The following is a 22,010-nucleotide window of genomic DNA, read 5'->3' on the forward strand; positions in this document are numbered from 1 at the left end:
AGACTTGCCTCCCTTGTGGGGCCTGTAAATCAGATAGTGGGACCTGCACAGGAGAGCACTCCTGCAGCATGACCATATGGGGCCCCATTAAGGGCCCTTATCTCTGTCTGTCTATCTGCATTACTACAATGCTAGCAGCTCTAGTCACAAGCCAGGACCCCACCGTGCTAGGCAGGGTACAAACATATACCAAAGAGACTGGCCCTGCCCCAAAAGAGCTGACAATCTGTGCTGGGCCTCAGATTTGCCCCAGTTCTTTCAGCAGCTCTCTGACTCTCCTTGCTTCCAGAAAGAACAGAGCATGACAGTGCTGCCTCTTAAGAGGCAGCTGCCCAGTGATGGAGAGCCTCTTCTCCTTTCCCTCAGAGCTCCAAGATTACGTTATGGAGGGCTTTTACTTTAACCTCCCCTTTAATGATAGCTGGTTCCATCCAGTTCATTGGTCTGCCTGGCTGCTGGATAAATGAACTGAAAACATCTCCTGTAGCTAGTAGAAGGTTCCTGGGACCATGCAAGTGGAGGCTTTTCACTGCCAGTAAGTTGGGCTTGATCTCCAGAGGACGGGCTCTTCCTATATGGCACGGGAGGGAAAAAAGCAAGAGTCCCATCCTGCCCCCATGTCCTAGCTTTCTTCTCTCTGTTCCGCTCACAGCAATGTCCCAGGAAGACGAAAAGCAAGAGGGCACTTGAGGAGGACTACAAGAAGATTGTCTCTTATGGACCCATCCATCTCCTCGCCTCTCCCCTTTCTGGAGCACGGAGTGCTGAGTCGGGGACAAAACTGCAGGACCTTTGGGGTATGTATGTCCCTCCTGGTTACCTGTACAAAGCCAGTTGAGTAGGAACAGTCCAATCACAATTGCCCCCTGTTACATATAGCCCCGTTAAAGGAGGCTGTTAAGATCTCTCCCCTGCAATATGGCAGTTTGGGGTCTTTCAGCCTGTCGCATCTCAACGCTCCTATGTTGTGTTCTGCAGTGACTAGAAGTCTCAAGATGTAGAATGTGTATAGAGCCTAGTCTGCCCCACCGAATCTGCCTCTTCCTAGACCAGACATCTGCCATGGCACAGAGTCATTTGGAAGACCAGGGAATGGCTTGGAGAGGAGCTGATGGCAGGAAGCCTGTAGAATCCAGTGATTAAGGGCCAGGCTTTTTGAGAGCTTGGTGCTCCACATGCTGAGTGCTTTTGCAAATTGGTGGGTGCTGGGCTCTCTGGAGAATCTGGCCCTAAATGTTATGAGTGAGGGACTGGTTAAGATCAGGGCTTCAGATTTTTGGTGTTAACTGACAAATGCCAATAAAACATCCAGATCCAAAAAACAAAATCGGTGTTTATTCAATAAAATGCTGGAAATGGTGATTTGTACCTAGAGAGCTTGTCTACACGGAGCAGTAATGCGGACTACAGGAATGTGACTTCTAAAGCACACTGTGTTGTGCATGAATTGGTCTGTGTAGATCCTGCCGATGCACACCAAGGTTCCCAAGTGTGCTGTAACATTTGAAGCTGTCCTACATTAGTGTGCACTGGCGAACATTACAAGGAGATGACTCACTATGGTATGAGTGTAATAAGTATTGTGTATATCTGGGATCGGCAACCTTTGGCCCGCAGCCCGCCAGAGTAAGCCCCCTGGCAGCGCTGGGACGGTTTGTTTACCTGCCGTGTCCGCAGGTTTGGCTGATCGCACTGGCCGCGGTTCACTGCTCCAGGCCAATGGGGGCTGCAGGAAGCAGAGGCCAGCACATCCCTCAGCCCATGCCACTTCCCGCAGCCCCCATTGGCCTGGGACGTTAAACCACGGCCAGTGTGAGCCACGATCGGCCAAACCTGTGGACACAGCAGGTAAACAAACTGGCCTGGCCTGCCAGGGGGCTTACCCTGGTGGGTTCCGGACCAAAGGTTTCTGATCTTGTGTGCGTGTACAAAGTGCCTTGAAAAACTCCCAATTTTGGGGGCCATCTACATAAAACTCAAATGGCTAAAAATAAGCCCTAATTCAGAGACAGCCTAGAAGTACACAGGCCTTATGGGCCAAGTGTGTCTTTGCTGTAGTGCAGTGTGTCCTACTCACTGGTGTGGAGATCAGTAGCCATCATGGCTCTTGCATATCACGAAGTGACCCCACCTTCCCAGGCCTACTGCAGTGGCAGGCTCTCTACTGAGGAATACAATTCTGGTTCTTCCTTGTAACTGCTTTCTTTTTTAGGGCCACACCTGTGGATTCCTGGTGCCCTGGTAACGCTGATCATAGCCAGCCTCTTTGTTCTGGTTGCTATCGCTAAAGCCATGAAGAAATGAGTGATATCAAGAGAGCATAATTTCTAAATAAACCTGCCACTTGCAAAGAGGGCGTCTGTCTACTTCTTTAAACAAACTTCTCTGGAAGAACAGGCTGCTTGTTTAGAGGAGGGAAGCTGGTATAATGCTCAAATGGTTCAACCACTTGAGTCTCTTGGCTGCTTATGTTCTCTTGTGCCTATAGCTGCTGACACGGAGCAGAATTTCCCAGTATATCCCACAACATCTAAGCCCCTATGAGCAAGTGCTGTGCTGGATTTACAAAGCTTAACCACTCTATGGAAACAAAGGTGGTGATGGGCTGGAGCCGTCAGCCAGCAAACAGGATATTAGGGGAGACTTGCAAAGGGCAGTGAGGTGCTCGAGCCCATTCCAACCACTGGGCTGGGTGCTTAACACTACTTTGTGCCTCTGACAATCCTTCCCCCTGCTGTCCCCAAGAGTGTTGGTTTTAAAGGGAATGCATCCGATGAAGTGAGCTGTAGCTCACGAAAGCTTATGCTCAAATAAATTGGTTAGTCTCTAAGGTGCCACAAGTCCTCCTGTTCTTTTTGCAAATACAGACTTACACGGCTGCTACTCTGAAACCGGTTTTAAAGGGGATGGTGATGCGCTATGCTGGTTAACCACTGAAACAGCGAGCTGCAAGTGTTGGTTCCCCAAGGCACTTCCTGAATGGAAACACTTACGGGAAGAATGATGGGGCTGTTGCTGTGGGAACCAAAACTTTAGAACTTCCTGACCTGTCTAAATCCTCCAGCTGGTCAATGCTTTAACATCTGCTTCCTCTCCCAGCCAGCCTGTTCTTGCCCATAACCTCTTGCCGCCAGTATCTATCTGGCTATCCATCTGAATGCACCGCAGGTGATTTCTCCATGCAGTGGGGCTCATTGATACATGCCATACCCAAGAGACTTGGACTCTTTTAAACACCAGCAGTGATGCATCCCATGATCTTTACGTAGTTGGAGGTGTTGCGATTCAAGCCAAACCTTTGCCTGGAGCAAGCTTTCTAGCAGGTTGAATGCTTCACCGTGAACGCAGAGGTTTGGGTGACTTTAGTGAAATCTGCAAGTTTGGGCACAGTGGGCACAAATCTATTGAACTATACACCTGTAAGTGATTACCCTAGGAACCCTCAGAAAGAGGCATGTGGCTGTTTGGAGCAATGTAATGACTCATGTCTGCTTAAGGGAGAACAGACTCTTTGTAACTGGGTGCAGTTCCATAATTCTGCATGGAAATTGTAGTAATTGCTCATTTGCATAGCCAAATTAGCACAAGTGCAGAGCCTCCCCTACAGGAACTGTGAGCTCTGGCCTGTGTATGACTATACACTAAGTATAAAAACCTCTTGCATTACTTTACCTAGAATTACTCAATAACAGTTCTTGCTACCCCTAAGTATTTCAGGGACTGTTAATGCCATTTAGGAGGCTATTCTGTACATAAGTGGTGAATGAGGTGTCTTGAGCCTGTTTGTAAAAGCAGCCATTGCAGTGAAATCGGTTCATGCTTCAAACCATGCCCTTTTTCAGGAGAGGTGCAGATCGGGCAACTCTGTACCCAAAGGAAAGGAGTAAGCAGAGAATATGGAGAGAGATCTGCTGCCCCCAGACTTCTGATTGTGTGCTCAGTGTCACACCCTGGAGATTCCCAGTGGTGTCAGGAGGGAATAATCTCAATATGCAGGGTATATTAATTCACTTATTTATTCAAAAGTCCTCAGCTGTACATGTGCAGTGCCATGGATTAGAAATGGGTACAGGAATTTTGATGGAATGGCCTAGTGCATAATGGAGTTCCCACTGATAAATGGAAGAGCTGCTTTTTCAACTCCAGGGAATGAGGAGGGAGAGAGAAATAAGTCAGCCCATCAAGCCTCTGCAGCTCTGAGAGATGTGTGCACCCTTTTACCTATCTGTATTTATTGGAATGTGCTAACTGGGAATTGTTCCCAGGAGCCAACTTATTCCCCATTAATATATAGCAAGAGAGACACCTGCAAAAGGGGGGACAGAATCCTCTTATCTGATTGTGCTGTAGCTCAGTTAAACTCCATCCATGAACCTGTAGTGACTATCAGGGTTCACCCCTGTCCTGCTGCACTTAAAGATTTTCCTGCTGGCTCAATTCCTAACCCCTGGTCCTCTTCCGCCTTAACTAAAAGGGCAAAACTATAGAGCTTGAATCCATCAAGCTTATGCCTAGAAGTCTCCATTCAGATCTCATTCCTCTTCTCTCTCTCAAGAGGGAGCTCCTTAGAAGAAAAATCCAATGGGAGTAAAGTGCTTAAATACCTTTGCAGATCTTGACCTAACTGAGTAAGGGGCAGTTGTGAGCCCACAAGAAAGCTGTGATGATCTGCAGGGACATTAGCTGAAGTGCTCTAGCTGAAGTAGGTGAGATGCCAGGTGCTCTAGGCTCTGTCTTCAGGTAACCAAGGCCCCTTAATCAGACAGAGAGGTTGGCTTCTGTGAAGAGTTTCTCTTATGGCAAATCAATTTCACAGTGGGGTAAACTGAGCCATAGCTGGTAGCCTTGGGCAAATAACTTGACTCCTCTGTGCCACGGTTCATCCATCTGTAAGGAAGGTATTATTCTGATCCTCATGCAGTGCATCAGGTTCAGAACAAGGCACAGAACACAGGCCACTTAGAGCAGGGAACTGGAAGTGACTGCTAGACAAAACTCCTCTCCCCCACCCCACCATGGGAAGGAGCACAGAAAGGGGCTCATCTACTGCATGATTGTGCTTGCCAAGCATGCCTAAGCACGGCTCTCCACCTTGCTAGCGCCCTGCCCATCCCTCTCCGTTCATTGAGGAAGCTATGTGGACTGGGCAAATTCCTCTGAACTAGCCCCACTCTGCCTGGAAGAGAAGCTGGGCCTACAGTTAGCTGTGGGAAGCGGTGGTGACTTTCCCATTCTTGCCGCTGCTGGAAGAGGATGTGGTTGCTCCTTTCTTTGGATAGTAGAGAACAGCGAACCAGATGAATATGAAGAGACCTGTGGAGATAGAAAGGCCTCGGTCAGGGTGGAAACGTTGGAATCTGTCCTGCTGGCGAATGCTATGGCTAATGGCCCAGGGACCTTTACCAGCACAAGTTTGAACCTAGCCTCATGAGCTCTTAGTACACACAGGTGAAAGCGGAGATTGGCTTATACACCATTCCAGGGGGAATGTCCCGTCTCCTGCTGCCTCAGCAAGCCCATGGACTTCCGAGGTGAAGCTGAAGGAAGCTCCTAAACTCACTTGCCCTAGCCGAGCCGCTGTTAATGGTCCAGCCCTCGCTAAAGGGGGGATTCCGAAGAGTAAACTCTTGCAGGGGGAGAGTGCAGGTGGGGTGGTAGCCACCTGCGTGCCATCCCTCCCACCCCCTGAGAGCTACATCCCTCGCTCCGGGGGCAGGCAGCTCTTTAGCTCTGTGCTCCGCAGAATGCTGCAGTTGGGCCTGGCCCCCCAGAACTGCCTTCCTCTTCAGCGGGGAAGTGTGGCCTGCAGAGAGGTCCCAGCATGCACTGCTCTAGCTACGAGAGGTCTGAATGGCTTTCCGTTCGGTTCAGGATGTAGCACTGTTCTTTGGGACCTACAGCGCTAGGGGGTCACATCTCTCTATTAAAGGGGAGGGCAGCTGCGATCTGGTCCACCCTGAGCCGCAGCTGCGGCCCTCCAGCCTGGGGCGAGTTGCCAGCGTAGCCGCTCGGCAATGCCTGGGCACCTTTGGTATGCCGTGCCGCCTGGCCTTGTGCTTTAGCTGGGAGCTGTGCCCTGACCTTGGAGAGAGTTCAGTACTGTGAAGAGGTACGCTGCAGGCACGGACATGGCGCCGTAGGTGAAGAAGGCCAGCCCCCAGGTGCCTCCCAGCAGGCAGGAGAGGCCTAGCACTGTGAGGCCCCCCTTCCAGGCCTGTATTTTCTCCTCCTTCCCCGCTGTGACGTGCTGCAGGCTGAACAGCTTCCAGGCTACGACCACGAGGACCAGGGTGTTGAAGAGGAGGATCAGGCCGAAGTAGCTGCAGTTGGTGACGTAATGGACCACCAAGTGAGCGGAGTCTATCCAGCACCTGCAAGGGACAACACAGTGAGCCTGGACGGCAGGTCTAAGTTGTCAGAGCTGGGGTGGGTGGCAGGCAATGGAATGGGGCCGCACACCAAGAAATTGCTCCTGTATGGATCGGTGCACGTGGCTCTCCCAGCATGGGGACCCCTCTTCATAGAGTCCCTCCTAGAAGGCAGGGCCGGGTGCTTTCAGAAGGGGGGTGCGGGTAGAAGGTTGACAGGGTCTGTGGTCGGGAATGCCCCGGTGCTAGCGCGCCCCTGGTCTGTGATGTTGGGCAGTGACGTTCTTCCCCCTCTCTCATCTCGGGAACTCCAGCGAGCGCTGCAGCAGCCAGCGAAGCCCAAAGACACGTGGCAGTGGTGTGTACCGGGATAGGGCAAGCAGCCCTTTTAAACACAGGCTTCCCGTGGGCTGGAGCGGCCAAGCTCTAGGAATGGCCTCCACTCCCATCCCTAGGCCATATGATCCTGCCAGGAGCAGGCTGGAGCACGGATGCTGAAGGCCAGATCCTGCTTTCCTTGTTTTCCCCAATTCCCCGCTGAGGTCCGTGGGAGCCTCGGCTGCCCAAGGAAGGCACAACTGGGTCCTGAGTCTTCCCCTTTCACTTCTACAGCGGGTGGTGTCCCCATGTCACGGCTGGGGCACAGTCTGGGCGTAGCGCTATGCAGGGGGAGTGCGTGAGTCCTCCATGAGGGGAGGCTGCACGTGCCTGGACTGTGGCCCCACCCTGAAGCCCACCCCTGCTCAGCTGCCGCTTCCTGAAGCCCCACCCATGCTCCACCCCTGGCCCTGCTAAGCCCCCTCCCCGAAGCCCCCCCACCCGCTACTCCCTGGCTGCCCACTCACTGCTTGTGCGTGCCTCTTCACCCCGTCCTGCGAGGCCCCCATGCGGGCAGAGCTGGGACGGGAAGAGGCGAAGCCGTGGGGGAAGAGCACGAGTGGGAGCGGGGCCTTGGGATGGAGCACAGGCCAGGCTACAGCTGGGGCACCCACCCTTTCAACAGCGGTGCGCTCCAAAGGCGGTGGGCTGGCTGTCTGGGGAGGCTTAGCTTCCCCTGGCCTCTTCTACCTGCCGCCTCTGGAGCTATGCAAGGGCCGCCCTGCAGTGAACGGGGTGGGCTCATTAACACCGCTGCAGCAAGCTTTTAGTGCTTAACCTTGAACAGAGGGCGAAGCTGAGGAGCAAAGAAAAGATGGGTCCAGTTTCCTTTCTAAGGCAGCAAAGGAACAGGAGCGGGCTTGCTTTGCCCAAGCCGAGACCCAGCTAATCCACACCACCGAGAGCCAGGAGCGAGGGTGCAACTTACAGGGTGACGGTGGTCCGGTTGGCCATATCCATAATGGTGTATTTTCCATAGCTGTTCATGCTGCCAGTGATGGTGACCACGAGAGCAGGGAAGCCTGAAAAAGCAAAGGGAGGGGTCCGTGAATGCCCGAGGAAGGGGGAGATGGGTGGCTATTTTTTCTTTCTGTTTCTAAACGCTCTGACCTCTTGTCCATCTACGCCCAGGTCCAGACGTGGTCTGAGACAACAGGCAAATCTCAGTGGACACAAACTGTTTTAAGAAGCCATTTTGCGGGGCTGTGATATCATTTGGAGACTTAGGCTGGGTGGGCTCTGGTCTCCTTCTCCTATACTCCCAGCAGTGTTGCTGTGCCTTGTGAACCGCTGCTGTGCCCCACCCCAAGGGTGGGGGGGATTGATCTCTGATAAAGGTAGATATTTAAAATCCAGAGGATCTAACCTTCTTACTAAGGGAGGTAAGACTTTGGTCCCAAACAGGTTGGCTGTGTCCTTTTAAGAGCTGGCCCTAAGCTCGCCATGGCTAGGGAGCCCACCGTTGAGCCTGACAATCCAGCCCCTAGCAAGCTGGGGGAGATGCAGCCTACCCCAGCCGACGAGGGACAGCTTCGCCATGTAGTGCCGCATGTAGATGTTGGTGACTTTGATGACCAACAGGTAGAGCTGAAAGGCCTCAATGGCCATCCAGGTGAAACAGCAGAGCAGGGAGTAGTGGGTGAAGCCTCCGATGCCCTTGCATAGCCCTGTATGGCCCAGGCTGAAGATCCGTCTGTTCAGCAGGTAGGCCAGGTTCAGGAGGAGCAGGCTGCTCGTAAGGTTCACGTGGATCTTGGCCGTGTCATTGGACTTGAATATTTTGTAAGCGAACCTGAAAGCGAAATGAGGCTCAATGAAGACCCAAGACAGCTCAGGAAAAGACTGACACCCATCAGAGAGCATCGCTGCTCTCAGAGCTCCCATTCCCCGCTGCCTCTTAGGAAATCAAGGAGCGGTTACTCTCATCCTTCACTGGGGGTGAGATAGGCCCATGAATGTGGGTTGTTGATTTAATTTCTCCCACCATGGAGAGAGAGAGAGAGAGAGAGACGTTAACGCTGGAACTTCCTAATGAAACACAGAGCAGAGAGAGACGTGGCACGACCCAGGGGAAAACAAAGGACCCGGCTGGGGGAAGAGAGGATGAGAGGGGAGGAGACTGGAAGCCCTTTGGGGCAGAGACTCTTTTGTTGTTGGTATTTGTGTGCATGGAGACCAACACGACAGCACCCTAGTCCCTGGTCTCTGGGCCCTACCGCAATCCAAGTGACTGGCAGAAAATGAGACACTCAGAGGCTGCCCCTTGCAACGGGGTGACTGCGGCGCGAGGGATGCCTCAGGAACGCCGGACCATGGACGGTTCTTGCTTCCCTTCCCCTTGACTCGGGGGGGATTTGGGGCCAGTCTCAGCCCTGGTGTACGCAGATGGTACAACCAGTGAAGTCACTGGAACTGCACCAGTTTACACTAGGGCTGAGCTTGGCCCATAGACTCTGCGTTTGCCCAGTTCCAGGCTCCAGCGGGAGGGCTGTATAGGGAGGGTGGGGATGCCAGGAACATTCAGAGAGAGCCCGAGAGAGAAACTGGAAGTGTCCTACCTTAGAGCAAAGTACAGGCTGATGTTGAGGGCTGAGAAGACCACAGAAATCCCACAGCCGACATCTGCGATAGTAAATAACTTCTGGGCTGTGGCATTGTCTAGGGACGGATTCTGTCAAATACACACACAGGTGCTGGGTTACCACAGGCGCGGGCCGGTGCGACAGCGGTCAGCAGAGGACGCGAGAACACAGGCAGCTTAACAGCCTGCTGGAGCCGCTGGGACGGCAACGCTGACCTTCTGGGCAGGGTTGGGGTGGGGATTAAAGGGAGGGCTGCTGCTGCAGGTCCAGCTTGGAACGCCCCTGGGTGAAGAGAAGGGGAGTGGAGCGTGAGAGAGCTAAGTGCAGCACAAAAGGAGAGATGTGGTTCTGAGCAGACCAGTCACTCCTGCCATGTCCTGTAAAGATGGGCGAAGAAGGAGCGGGGATTATCTATGGTTGCAATGGACAGTAAAGACTGGGCAGCACCTCAAACTGGGAGGCGAGAATTTAAGTCTCTCTGCCTTGGTATTGCAGGCCAGATGCTTAGCTGGAGAACATCCCCCTCCGCCATCCAGCCACTGAAGGTGTTGGGTTGGGTTTGTTGCTGATTAGAGACCAGGGGCTTGGAGAGGTGGAGCCCAGCTTTGTCACTGGAGCTGGGCTGACTTTCTACAGGCCTCAGATGAGGTGTAAACGTACAGCCATCATGCCAGTTCATATATGGAACAGCTCCAGCGCAGATTGGACCTGGCCTCTGGAGCTCAGGATGGAGCAGGCAGCAGAAGCCAATGTAAAAGCAGTAGGTACAGACGATACGTGATACCATTAAGAGGGTGAAGAAGGTCAGGTGATCACAGCAGCACATGGTCCCCCTGTCTCTGAGTTCAGTGAGGCAGCCAGATGTGTTCCATCCTCCGTGCCTGCCTGCAAAAGTCACACGGAGAAACCACGGAGTGGAAACCAAGCACATCCTCAATCCTCGCTACGCACAGCCACCAATGAGAAACGGAAGCTGAATGGCCCTGCAAGTGCCCTGGAGACCTCAAAGCGAGTGCCCTGGAGACCGAGTAAAGCCTCCAGTTTGGGGAGGGGATGGTGAAGGAAAGGACGTGGGGTGGGATGAAGGCCTCATCTGTCATGGCTTGCAAAGACCATGGTATAGGCTCAGATGCGATACTGATGGGGGACATATACATACATAGGTTGGTGTCTGTCTAGCCTATGAGAACAAAGGACATATACCATGTGACCGCCTCTGGCACAGCCAGAGCCTGGACATTAAGTTATTAAATGTGAAATACATCTTGAGGCAGAGATGATGAGGGGAGAGGCCCATCAGATACATGTACCCGGGCTGGTATTTCTGTGCAGGTTCCTCTATCGCCCACCTGGCTACAGGGAACTTCTGAGCTCTGCTCACCAGAGGCCTCTCTGGGGATTATTCTAACAATACATTGGCTCTCGTGGTTCCTGCCTGCCTGAGGGCCTGCCCCCACGCCGTTCAACAGGAACGGACCCCGGACTGGGCACTTCAAATTTGTGAGCAATTGCAGTTAAAACACACAAAAAGCCAAACATGTCAAGCAACCGCAGCCCAACCAATTCTGAGTGAGCGCCGGCACCCAGGGGTGTCCATGTTGCCTTCCAGACAAGGCCTCGGCGCTGGAGGGCGCAGGCGCTCCACCGAGGTGAAGAGGCAGACTGGCCCTGCCCCACTGCTCCTAGCTCTCAGCACAGAGGGGTTGGCAGGGCGGCAGGGTCCCGCGGATCTAGTCCCACCCCGGTAGGCCCGAGGTGCAGTCCTTTCTGGACGCGTGGCTTGTCTCTGCAAGACTTTTCCTGCTCTCGTCTCGAGCCTCTCTTGGGCTGTGCCAGGGGCTGCCTGCACTCCCTGGGTGAAGCTAGTGTTTATTCTCAGTCCTGCCGAGGCCCTCCGCCTCACATACCTTTCTTGGTGTCCCAGAAGACGCACTGACGGGCCACGTTCTGCAAAGACAGAGTGGGTTAGCGAGCAGGGTGGCCTCCCTCGGTGAGGAGGAGAGGGGAGGGGAATGCTGGCTTACCTGGGGCAGTAGTCCGTGGGAGAAGGTGAGTTCTACACAGTCATTGAGTCCGGTGATTTGCCTGCCTCCCACTTTCACACTGACCATGACGTTGTCTAGCATGGTGCCTGTCTGGTCAGGGTCCTGCGGGACATTGGCATAGTTCCATGGCCACAGTTAGTCTGTACGCTTGAGGACCTCAAGCTCGCAAGGGTAGTAGAACCCGTACCCACTTAGCGCAGAGCTCTGTCTCTCTCTAGTGGAGACTCAGTGGTTGATGAGCCCCCTTGTCTAACAGGGCTGGATCCTTTAGCTCAGGTAGTCGAGGTTCATGCCTTTAGAGCCAGCAGTCCTAGGCTTGTTTCCCTGCTGCTGCCCCACCGACGGGTGCAGCATCGCAATGCAGCCCTTGCGCTGCCATGGGTCCTATAAGACTCTGTATGGCCACAAAGGAGTTAATTCAGTCACCTGGCCTTTATACCTCTCTGCATCAGCTGTGGAATCAAGTAGTGGCTGTCATGGGTCAGTGTCTACTTCATAAGGAGAATGTACCCTCGTGCTGCCAGGCATAATCTGATCCCCGCCATAGCCGACCACTCCCTATTCAACACCGCCTGGTCAGTGAGATGCGTGATGGGGGCGTTCGCCTTCCTCTGGAGAATCAGGGATTGATCAGGGCCAGAGGCAGGATGGCTAAGAGATCAGCTGAACCTCTGCTCTAACTGTTACAGCAACACTTACCTTAAACAGGCCCACTTGTCCAACGTCGAGCACCAACACTGCCACTTTGACGTAGTCTGTCTCGTTGTGAATGGACTGAAATAGTCCCCTGGGGAGTTTTATGTTGCTCACGTTCCTCTTCACACTTGTGTCTAGCTCCTTGGGGACCTACGCCATGGACCATTAATAGTTGATTATTATTTGCTAACAATGCCTTGTTCTTCTAGAGCACCTTCTGTAACGTTACTGACATAACCTATGACCACATATATCATTGTTGCAACCACTGTTATATATTTGCAGCAAATATTGTACAAAGGGTGGCGTGTGAGGTGTCTATGGAAAGGTTATGATTTGCTAATTATAATTATGCTGTCTGAATGTGCGTATCATTTTTGTAGTTGAAGTTATGAATATTGGCTATGTACTTGTATATCAGTGTGTTTTGATTCTGAGGCAGCCTTAGTAAAGCATTTGGTCAGCTTCTTGAGAAAGGAATTTTCAAGTTAAGTGCCCAATCAAGAAACACTTAACTGATAATAAACCTTGGAAGACTCCAATCCACATAAGAAGTCTTCCTGGGGATGTTCAAGATAGCAGGTGAGCAACGGCTGCCACCTGTAAAGAATGGAGTCATGCATGGACATGTGACTTGCCCATGTGACTCCAAACTCCATTTTGCTGTAATTTTCCACAGTAAGAACAAAGAGGTGTTCTTACACCTGGAAGAGACTATAAAAGGCAGCTGCCTCATTTCCATCTTGTCTGCAGTCCTGCTCCTTACTTCTGGAAGGACTTTGCTACAAACTGAAGCTCTGACCAAAGGACTGAATGACCCATCCCAGCTGTGGATGTTCTCCAGAGACTTGATTTGAACCTGCAGTTTATTCCATCACTGCTACAAGCCTGAACCAAGAACTTTGCCATGACTGTATGTCATTGATTCCATTTAACCAATTCTAGCTCTCATCTCTATCTTTTTCCTTTTATGAATAAACCTTTAGATTTTAGATTCTAAAGGATTGGCAACAGCGTGATTTGTGGGTAAGATCTAATTTGTATATTGACCTGGGTCTGGGGCTTGGTCTTTTGGGATGAGGAGAACCTTTTTTCTTTTACTGGGGTATTGGTTTTCATAACCAGTCATCCCCATAATGAGTGGCACTGGTGGTGATACTGGGAAACTGGAAAAAGAAAAGGAGGACTTGTGGCACCTTAGAGACTAACAAATTTATTTGAGCATAAGCTTTTGTGAGCTACAGCTCACTTCATCGGATGCACGAAAGCTTATGCTCAAATAAATTTGTTAGTCTCTAAGGTGCCACAAGTACTTCTGTTCTTTTTTGCGGATACAGACTAACACGGCTGCTACTCTGAAACCTGGGAAACTGGAGTGTCTAAGGGAATTGCTTGTGTGACTTGTGGTTAGCCAGTGGGGTAAAACTGAAGTCTTCTCTGTTTGGCTGGCCTTGGTGTGCAAAGGAACCCCAGCCTTGGGCTGTAATTGCCCTGATTTAAGCAATTTGTCCTGAATTGATACTCTCAGAAGTGTCCCACCAAGTGCAGCATTGTTACACCTTCCATCTCAGGATCCACAAACACTTTACAAACATTAATGAAGCCCCTGTGAGGTGGATATTATTCTACCCACTACAGAGATGGGGAAACAAAAGACAGAAACAGGAAGTGACTGATCCTAAGTCACTCAGAGCATCTGTGGCAGATCTGGGCCTAGAACCCAGGAGTCCTGATGCTCAGTTCTCCACTCCAGCCGCTAGAAAACATTGCAGCCTAGCTGTTGCCACACAAGCTGGGCGTAACCTCTGTGAGAAGAAGGAAGTTCTTGCAGATAAGGAGGACCTTGGTGCCCTACGTTTGCTCGACTAACTTGGCCCACACCAACCATTGTGGTGAATGTGAGAGCTACAGATAGCAAGATACAGCTGCCAGCATCCCCCACCTTCTCTAGTGGTGTTTTCAAGAGGTTTTTTTCTTCATAGCTCTAGTGCAGCTGGAATCATGAGCTCTGAAGAAGCAGTGCACTAGCAGGGGTTAATGCCACACGGCAGTTGCCTTCAGCACTCTGGTAGTGCAGCCATCCCATGCTATCACCCAGGCCCTGAGGTGTCTGTCTGAGAAGCTAGAGGCCCAATGATTTATTTCACCCCTGCTCAGAAGGAGAAGATGCTGCCATTTTGGAAGGAAGGTGTTTGCTACCTCATTCGGCGTGAGTGTGAAGACGAGATCGTGGGCGATGGAGGTCCTCACGTTCTGGACCCGCGCCTTTGCCCCTGTTATGTCTATGATGCTCTCATTCACATCGTTCCCGGTGAGGTACTCCTCGAAGTCAGGCCAGAAGCTGCAACAGGAGGAGGGACATGCTGAGAACTGGTGAATGGGGGGGGGTTCAGCTGTTCCTGCCAGGCAGGAAATGGCCACCATGTACTAAGTGTCCTGTCCCCAGGAAGCTGACGCAAGGGAAGTGCTTCCTAGGCATATTTAAGCTAATGGGGAGCAGGGAAGAGAGCCAGAAAAGAGCCCAGCTGGTGTGGACTATGGGAATAACCCTTCCCAGGGTGGGAGGTAATGAACTCTTCACCTCAGCACAAGGCAAACTCTGGGACTGACAGACCCCTCTGTCCTGGAGTGGGCTGGGGGAAACTCTGGCATAGACCCCCTCTGTCCAGAGGATGAGCCCTTTCCTGCTGGGGTGGAATGAGGGGGACCTCTGGGCCAGGTTCCTCCCTTCTGGGCCAGGACGTGGGGGAATCCTGGGTTGGCTGCTGTAGCACTGGCATGTCCGTCTCCCTTAGCCATGAGGGACCTTCTCCAACAGAGCCCTGCCCGGGTGACACTCTCCTTCCCACTCCCGTGTGCGCCCTCGTACCTGTGGATCTTGTCCCTCACACAGCTGCAGAAGGTGTTGTTCTCCTGCAGCAGCTCCTCACACGAGGCGGGGATGCTCATGATTTTCCTGGCTGACTCCAGCTGTACTGGTAAATCTCCTTCGATCAGGCTGATGTCACAGCAGCTGGGGTAAGAGTCCCCCCTGGGTTCTTTCTGCAAAGCTGAGGGAGGCAAACACAGCAGCGGGGGTGTTCTCAGGTCACCCCATATCCCGCTCACCCTCTGGCTGTCAGGGAACGTGCGGGGAGCAATTTGGAAACCCAGGGTTACCAAGAACAAAGGAAAGTGAGTAACAGTGTCCAGGAGGCTGTGACTACCTGAAATTAATGGGCTAGAGAAGAACCACGAGGCCCCCCCAAAGCTATTTCAGGGGCTCAGAGGGACTGCAGCTGGGCACCTCACAGGGGAGCAGCGGGAGGCTGGTTAGCTGTGCCGGGATGCGATCTGTAAGCCTTGGCAGCCCTTTGCCGAGCTTTCATTGCATGGCCGGAGAAATCTGACAGTAGATCAGAGCCTGCCCTCTGTGTTGGATTGACCTGCCCAGATGCTCTGAGCTGGATTCACCCTGGCACAAACACCTGCAACGCCCCTGATGTCAAAGGAGTTGCACCGACTTCCTTTCGGTCTCTCTCCCTCCCACGGGGATCCTGACGTCCATTTGCCTCTTGATTCCGCCCCTTGGCACCCATGCCAGCTCTCGAGGAGGGCTGCATCCAGCTCGCTCGGGAGCCTGCCAGAACAGCAGCAGAGCCCCATGGCTGGCCAGGTGGAAGGAGAGGCTCTTGAGAGCAACACAAGACGCACTGTCTCTGCCCTCCCCTGGGATCTACTTTTGCTGCCAGGGGGAGCTCAGGTTTGGAAACTGGTTTCCTCACCTCACCTTCTGCCTGCAGCAACAGCATCTCCTCGTACTTCAAGCAGACTTTCCTCACTCCTAGCCTGCGATCTGGCCTCTCATCCTTTTTGCCTTGGTCCCATGGGACCAATCTAATTGCATTGTGACTTGGCAAGGGAGAGAGAGAATCAGCTCAGCATGAGACCTCGTATAGAGCCGCTTTCGGGCTCTTGCAAATGAAGGCGGACCATGGTGCATGCGAGTCTAGCCAGAGATGGGTCTAAACCAAACATCCAGATCCAAACGAACCTGAAAGTCAGCCCCCACGGGGAGGGCAGCACTTCATGGAGTCACACCAGGGAGGTTTGGTGGCAGTGGCCTGGTTAATGATCAGATTGAATTCCCTGGACGTAAATCCCTGAATGGGATGTGGTTCTACCAATAAACCTGTGGGAGCAGCCTACAGCTAGGCACTTAAAGCATCTCCCAGGCTTTTAGGAACATCTGGGGTGAGCCGATGGAACAGAGCCCAGGATGGGCTAAGCGGCTGTTCGGGTGGGCTAAGGGGGTATAACCAGGAGTAATGGGTGAAAGTGAGACAATAGCAACGTGGGCTGAATATGAAGGAGAGCTTTCCTGACAGTACTTAGTTTTCTACCTTCCTAGCCCTGTGCAGACATTGGATAATTAATCCTATAGCACCCGGGAGAGGTAGGTGGGTCACTAGTCTCATCACCATTGGCAGATGGGGAAACGGAGAAACGGAAGTGAAGTGACTTGCCCACGTCACACAGCAGATCTAGTAGCACAGCCCGGATTGACTGAGGGCCTCCTAAGGGGGCTCCTTCCTCAGACCACTCTACGAGGCTGTGGCCCTGTCTCCCACAGGATGTAGTGGAGTCTGTCTGAACAGGGGTAGCTCCACTCTGCCTTCGGGCTGTGGTTACTCTCCCTCATCAGCCCAGCCCTGGCAGTGCCTCGTGGCATCGCAGAGACAGGAGGTGGTTGGCTCGTTGGGTCATGGGAGCTGAGGGTGCAGGATTGGGGAGGAGGTCTGGGTTGGGTGGCTGTTTAAGGCACTCTCGCATCGGAGGAGGAAGGAAAATGGAAAGCAGAGGCAGAGGGAGGTCCCCTGGGATTCATCCTTAGCAAGCCTAACATGGATCTGCACCTGCGGCCCAGCCCCAGGCACGCGGCCCGGTTCAGCAGAGGAGGGGACTCACCCTGGCACTTGTCTTGACCTCTGACGCAGTCTGGAACAAAAAGGAAATGGACAAAACCACCAGGGTCAGTGAGTGGCATCAGAGGAGGGAAAAGATCATCACCACAATGCATGAGACCCAGTGGAAGAGCCATTGAATCACTCAGCGCTTCCTCGCTCCCGCGACACTGGAGCCAGCCTCAGTCTGTCTTGTCCTATCTCTCCTCCTCGCCTTCGTTTCTTTCCCCACCTCTCTCCCTCCCTCCACCGGTTCCCTCCTGTTGGCTTAGAGCCCCTGGAGCAGGGCGCGTAGGGCAAGAATGTCAAGAACCTGTAGGGAAGGAAACAGGAAGGACTAGGAGAGGCAAGACCATCAGTGGAGGGTCCTTTAATATCACTCCTTTGCCTCAGCCACATGCAGGGCCCCGAGCCAATCACATGCAGATTGTGACTGAATCGCCTCGCCCACATTGAGTTCACGCACATCTTCAGCATGGCACAGATGCCAATAGCAAAACCCCGGCCAGACCTACAGCTCCCAGTGTGCCAGCACCCTAACGATACACAGGACGCTATTACACGGAATAGCTAATAATCCGTATCGCAGATCTCTGTCCCTCATACCTAGCACAGGCATGCTACTGACATAGGGCCAGATCCTCAGCTGGTCTGAAGCGATGTAGCAGCTCATGGGCTAGCCAGTTATTTCTAGTGCCTTTCAATCCAGGGCTCTGTTTCAATACAACTGCATCAAACAGTGGTTTTTCTAGCTAAGAAATCTCAGAAGATTAGCAGGGGGCTGGAGCTCTCCAGGGCCCTTCCAGCCCCACATTTCTGTGAGTCTAGCTATGTCGAGAGAGAACGATACACATAAAAGATACATTAGTACATTGCATTCGTTGGGCTGGTAATCCGGGCTCCAAGGGTTAACAGATTTTCATGTTCAGGTCAGGCTTGAATGTTGCGTGAGTGTTTGCTTGATCCTGCCCCATTTGGAGTCCCTGCAAAGACACCCAGTGACTGCAGTGGGTGCTGGCTCGGCCCACAGCAAATGCTCAGATTATCTTTGGAGCATATTTGCATAGATACTTCTGGCAGGATTCCCCCAGCTCTGGCTAATGTGTGATGTTCCAGGGCCTAGCAGAGGTGTTCTAGACACCCCGCATCATTCGGCAATAAAGCAGATCTGGCCTCCCGGGCTGTAGCCAGTATACTCAGCATACAGCCGGCGGCAGCAGGCGACCCCTTTCCACTGGATTGGGTGAATGCTCATGAAGTTGGTTCCCAACCTGCCCTATCCACGACAATGCAGGGAGCACAAAAATCACCCTACCAGCCGCTCCCCGTCAGACACCAGGGGACTGGCGTTGCAGTCAGCCAAAAAGCCAAACTTGGTCACGTGATCAGAGGGCAGGCCCCCCCCACCGGGCTGCAATGCAACATCTAGTGCAAAAGCTTAGGGGAAACCATCTCTCTTGCCATTCCTAGCTCTCAGCTGATCACTTTGGCCTTTCATAGAATCTCAGGGTTGGAAGGGACCTCAGGGGGTCATCTAGAGTCCAACCCCCTGCTCAAAGCAGGACCCATCCCCAATTTTTGCCCCAGATCCCTAAATGGCCCCCTCAAGGATTGAACTCACAACCCTGGGTTTAGCAGGCCAATGCTCAAACCACTGAGCTATCCCTGCCCCTTTCAAATGGAAGTGTCTGTCCCACTGGTTAAACCAGCACTGCAGTCCCGTGGTTAAACAGCCTGTTAAGGGTGGGGGCACTTTTCCCTTTTCTTTCTCAAAGCCCCAGATCCACTAGGCCAAAGCATAGGAAAGCACCCAAAGCATCTGCAGGTGACACACACACACAATGGTTGGCTTCCCCCCACTAGCATCTTCTCCTCTACTCACCCAGCAGTGGCAGGAGGCTCAGGGTTGTCACCAAGAAGGAGTATTTCATGCTGTGCAGCAGATTCACCATTCTCCTTTCCTGTGTAAGTTTCTCTTTCTATCCACAGGGTTCTCTGCACCGTCCTGCTTCCTCTCTCTCTCTGGCTCTGTCACCAGCCCTGTGCTCTGAGGTTTAAATTAGGCAATGGAAGTGTCATTTCCTATCTGAAAACGTCACAATCCTTCCTGCTCCTTTACAGAGCAAACTCGCTGATAGAGGGTTCCTGGCTGATGAGTGACAGGTCGCTCGCCTCAAAGCTCAGAGCTGGGGGCCGCCTTTCTTGAGTCCTGACCCGTCTCGGGGTGGTTCTGAGGGTTCCTCTCCTGTTGTCACGGGGGCCACAATCTCATCTGAGCCCCTAAATCTCCCCTCTTCTGTCTGGCAAAAAACGTGCCCTCTGCCTCGGGTCCAAGGTCAATGCTGCTCAGTGCATCGGAGGGCTAGAAGCGCCTGGGGAAGATGCGCCCCTTGCATTCCAGCCCATCAAGCACCCAGATGCTGTCACCTCTATGATGTCCCTATGCCCCCCGGCCCAGGAAAGTGATGGGCTCAACATTTTCTGGCCAGAGCTTGTGGCTTCTTGCTGGAAAGCTGGAAGGACCATATGTGAGCCCCAAATGTAAGTACCTTTCCAACAGCCCTTCGCAAAAGCAGGATTACCAACTCCAGGCCGTCAGACATCAAGAGGTCAGTTCCCCCGAATCATAAGGTTGGCTTCAAACTCAGGAAACTCGAAGAAAAATAAATGCAAGGTTCCTTTCCTATGCGTTTTGGTGTCCCAGTCATCAGGGGGCACGTTTACAAGCTCTTCCCCCCAACCCCGAGCATGAGGAAGGAACTTTTACAAAAATAAAAATGGAAAGCAGAGAGTCTCCCCTAATCACATGACCCCAGGAGCTGGGGCTTTAAGAACAACCTCAAATAGATTGAGACTTGCCGTAACAGCATGAGAGTTGGCAACACCGCATGTACCGTCAGTCCCAAGTTCCCAGCTCCTCCACACCACAGTGTAATGATGTCAGGGCCAGAACCCCTTGAGAGCTGAGCAAAGCGACTTGGTCTTGCTGACCACTCATGGGCCACGGAACGTGGATTCAGAATTAAAAGCAGGGAAAGCTCTCAGTGGGCTCGGTGGGTTTCCATTCCTTGAGCAGCATGGGCAAATCAACTCTGGGGACTGGAGTCTATTTGCCCTTTCCCATCCCTGGAGCATCAGGGAGGGGTTAGGAATAAACATGAGGCCAGATTTGAGAGAGGAAATATGGTTCAGTGCTTAGGCTGCTAACAAGATTCAAGGGACCTAGGATAATGGGGCCTACAAGCTTCTGTGCAAGCCAGGAATGGGTTAATGGGCTATCGAAGGCCCAGCTCGCCCAAAGGAAGACACCTGGGGCTGGAAACAGGATTCCAGGGAGCGACTGGAAAAGAAGAGCCCAGCTCAGTTGCAAGGGGACAGGCGAAGAAAGCAAGGGCGTAGGTTGCACCCTGTGAAAGATAAAGGTGATAAGTCCAGGGGTGGGTCCCTAGCAGATCTCCCGAGAGGAAAGGGAAGTGTTTATGGGTATGTTGCTTAAGACTTGCTTTGACCCAAGGGCCTGGAAGGGGTAGATCTGTAGGTGACTAAGCTGGGAGCCTAAGTTGCTGCCCCCCAGAAAAATGTTGGAGAATGGAGGGAGCAGCAGACAAGTAGCTAAGGAAACTGAGTCTTCTGCCCCGCACTGTGCTGGAAGGGGGTGATCTGGTGGGGGGGGGGTGCAGTTCTCTACAGTGCGGGGGGGGGGCATTTGATCATTCAGAGATTCCACGCACACACTGGCATGCCAATCATTTGGCCCACCGCCACGAATGAAACAACCCTTTTTAGGCTAAACGAATTTTTCCCACCTAGTTCGAAACTTGCTGCGTTGTCTCTTCTCCATGTTGCTTGGATACATACGTTTCCCTCCGGGAGAAAGCCCCTCCGTATTTATTTGACGGCCCATGGCCCCCCGCCTTCATAACAACACTGTCAGCTGGAGTATTTCTGCCTCCTTGCTCAAGAACGCTTGCGCCACAGAGCTCTCGCTAGCACCCCGAGCCAGGTTCGGGAGGGGGTTGCATAGACCGCTCTTCCTGTTTGCGTGTGTGTGTGGTGGTGGTGCTGGTGTTCTTGTGTCTGAGTTTGTTGCGGTTCCAGGATTCTGTACTGTGTCATTCGCCATCGGTCGGAACGCCTGCCAATGTAAAGCAGATGTAGGAGCTGCTCATCTTACCCTCCTTTTGCACGTGCCATTACCCCATGAGTGCAGGGGTACAACTGCCCCCTTGTGGGAGCAAGCACGACGGTTCTGGGCACCCAGGACCCTAAACAAAGGTAGCAATGGGGGAAAAAATGACACCTGCACAAGAGCTGTGCTCCCTGGGTGTCATCTCGGCGATGGTGCCTCGCGGTACCGGAGACGCTCCGGTGAGCACGGCCAGAGCCCGGGCAGCTATGGGACAATGGGCTGGCACCTGCTGGGGCTCATTCCACGCCAGCCAAAGCAACACGATCCTGGGTGAAATAAGTGAGTCAAGGCAGCTGGGCATGCAACCTTCAGCTTCGAGGGTAAGCTCTGTGGGGCAGGAACCCCGATTTGGCGTTTGTACAGCATCTAGCACAGCGAGCCCATAACGAGCCATAGGCACCACAGTGAGACCAATATAGACTAATAATTGGCTTGTGCATGACCCACACATTTTTACTGAGTTCAGTTTTTCCACATTTAATCACAGGGCTGTAATTCAGCCTCCTAAGCCAGTTGTGTGTGAAGCTAATAAATTAATTGACGTAATCACTTGGTACCGGGCCTGGCATGGGAATCCCACTAATGAGCCTCAGGCATGAGCTGAGGTGGTACCTGGGAGACTGGCGCAGGAAGGAAATGATGGTAACAGCGAAGCACCACTCCCCGCCACGTTTCTGGGGGAGTGTTCGCAGTGGAGCCTTTGCTAAATGCTCACCAGAAAGAATATGAAGAGAACGCGACAGTTTCAGGGCTCAGCACGTAAATGCTGGGAAATGGTAACGGCAGACCTGCAGGGATCACCTTAACTC

General features: G+C 52.7%; 2 protein-coding genes across 3 annotated transcripts in view; one reads left to right on the forward strand and one right to left on the reverse strand.

Moving 5' to 3' along the window:
* LOC141996468 (uromodulin-like) overlaps window positions 1–2,348 on the forward strand; it is an 18,614-nt gene extending 16,266 nt beyond the window's left edge. For both annotated transcript variants that reach the window (XM_074968500.1, XM_074968501.1), the window contains exons 8-9: window positions 653–797; window positions 2,213–2,348. In XM_074968500.1, the coding sequence (XP_074824601.1) occupies window positions 653–797; window positions 2,213–2,304 (237 nt within the window). In that variant the 3' untranslated portion in view covers window positions 2,305–2,348. The remainder of the gene's footprint in view (window positions 1–652; window positions 798–2,212) is intronic.
* A 2,852-nt stretch (window positions 2,349–5,200) lies between these two features.
* ADGRG3 (adhesion G protein-coupled receptor G3) lies at window positions 5,201–19,036 on the reverse strand. The gene is made up of 13 exons (XM_074969072.1): window positions 18,895–19,036; window positions 17,017–17,046; window positions 14,939–15,119; window positions 14,269–14,410; window positions 12,073–12,219; window positions 11,353–11,475; window positions 11,236–11,275; window positions 10,113–10,213; window positions 9,305–9,417; window positions 8,258–8,538; window positions 7,675–7,768; window positions 6,082–6,371; window positions 5,201–5,313 (listed from the first exon to the last, which is right to left on the reverse strand). The coding sequence occupies exons 1-13, from the start codon at window positions 18,962–18,964 to the stop codon at window positions 5,201–5,203; spliced, it is 1,725 nt and encodes a 574-aa protein (XP_074825173.1). The 5' UTR covers window positions 18,965–19,036.
* Between the last annotated feature and the right edge of the window lie 2,974 nt (window positions 19,037–22,010).

This window comes from Natator depressus, chromosome 12, assembly GCF_965152275.1.
Source record: "Natator depressus isolate rNatDep1 chromosome 12, rNatDep2.hap1, whole genome shotgun sequence".
NCBI classification, from domain to species: Eukaryota; Metazoa; Chordata; order Testudines; family Cheloniidae; genus Natator; species Natator depressus.

Coding starts and splice junctions, on each gene's coding strand:
- ADGRG3 (XM_074969072.1), bottom strand. CDS start 18,964: ATGGTGAATCTGCTGCACAGCATGAAATACTCCTTCTTGGTGACAACC. Junction 11,276..11,352: donor CCCACGGACTACTGCCCCAG/GTAAGCCAGCAT, acceptor CTGTCTTTGCAG/AACGTGGCCCGTCAGTGCGT. Junction 7,769..8,257: donor GCTGTCCCTCGTCGGCTGGG/GTAGGCTGCATC, acceptor TTGCTTTTTCAG/GCTTCCCTGCTCTCGTGGTC.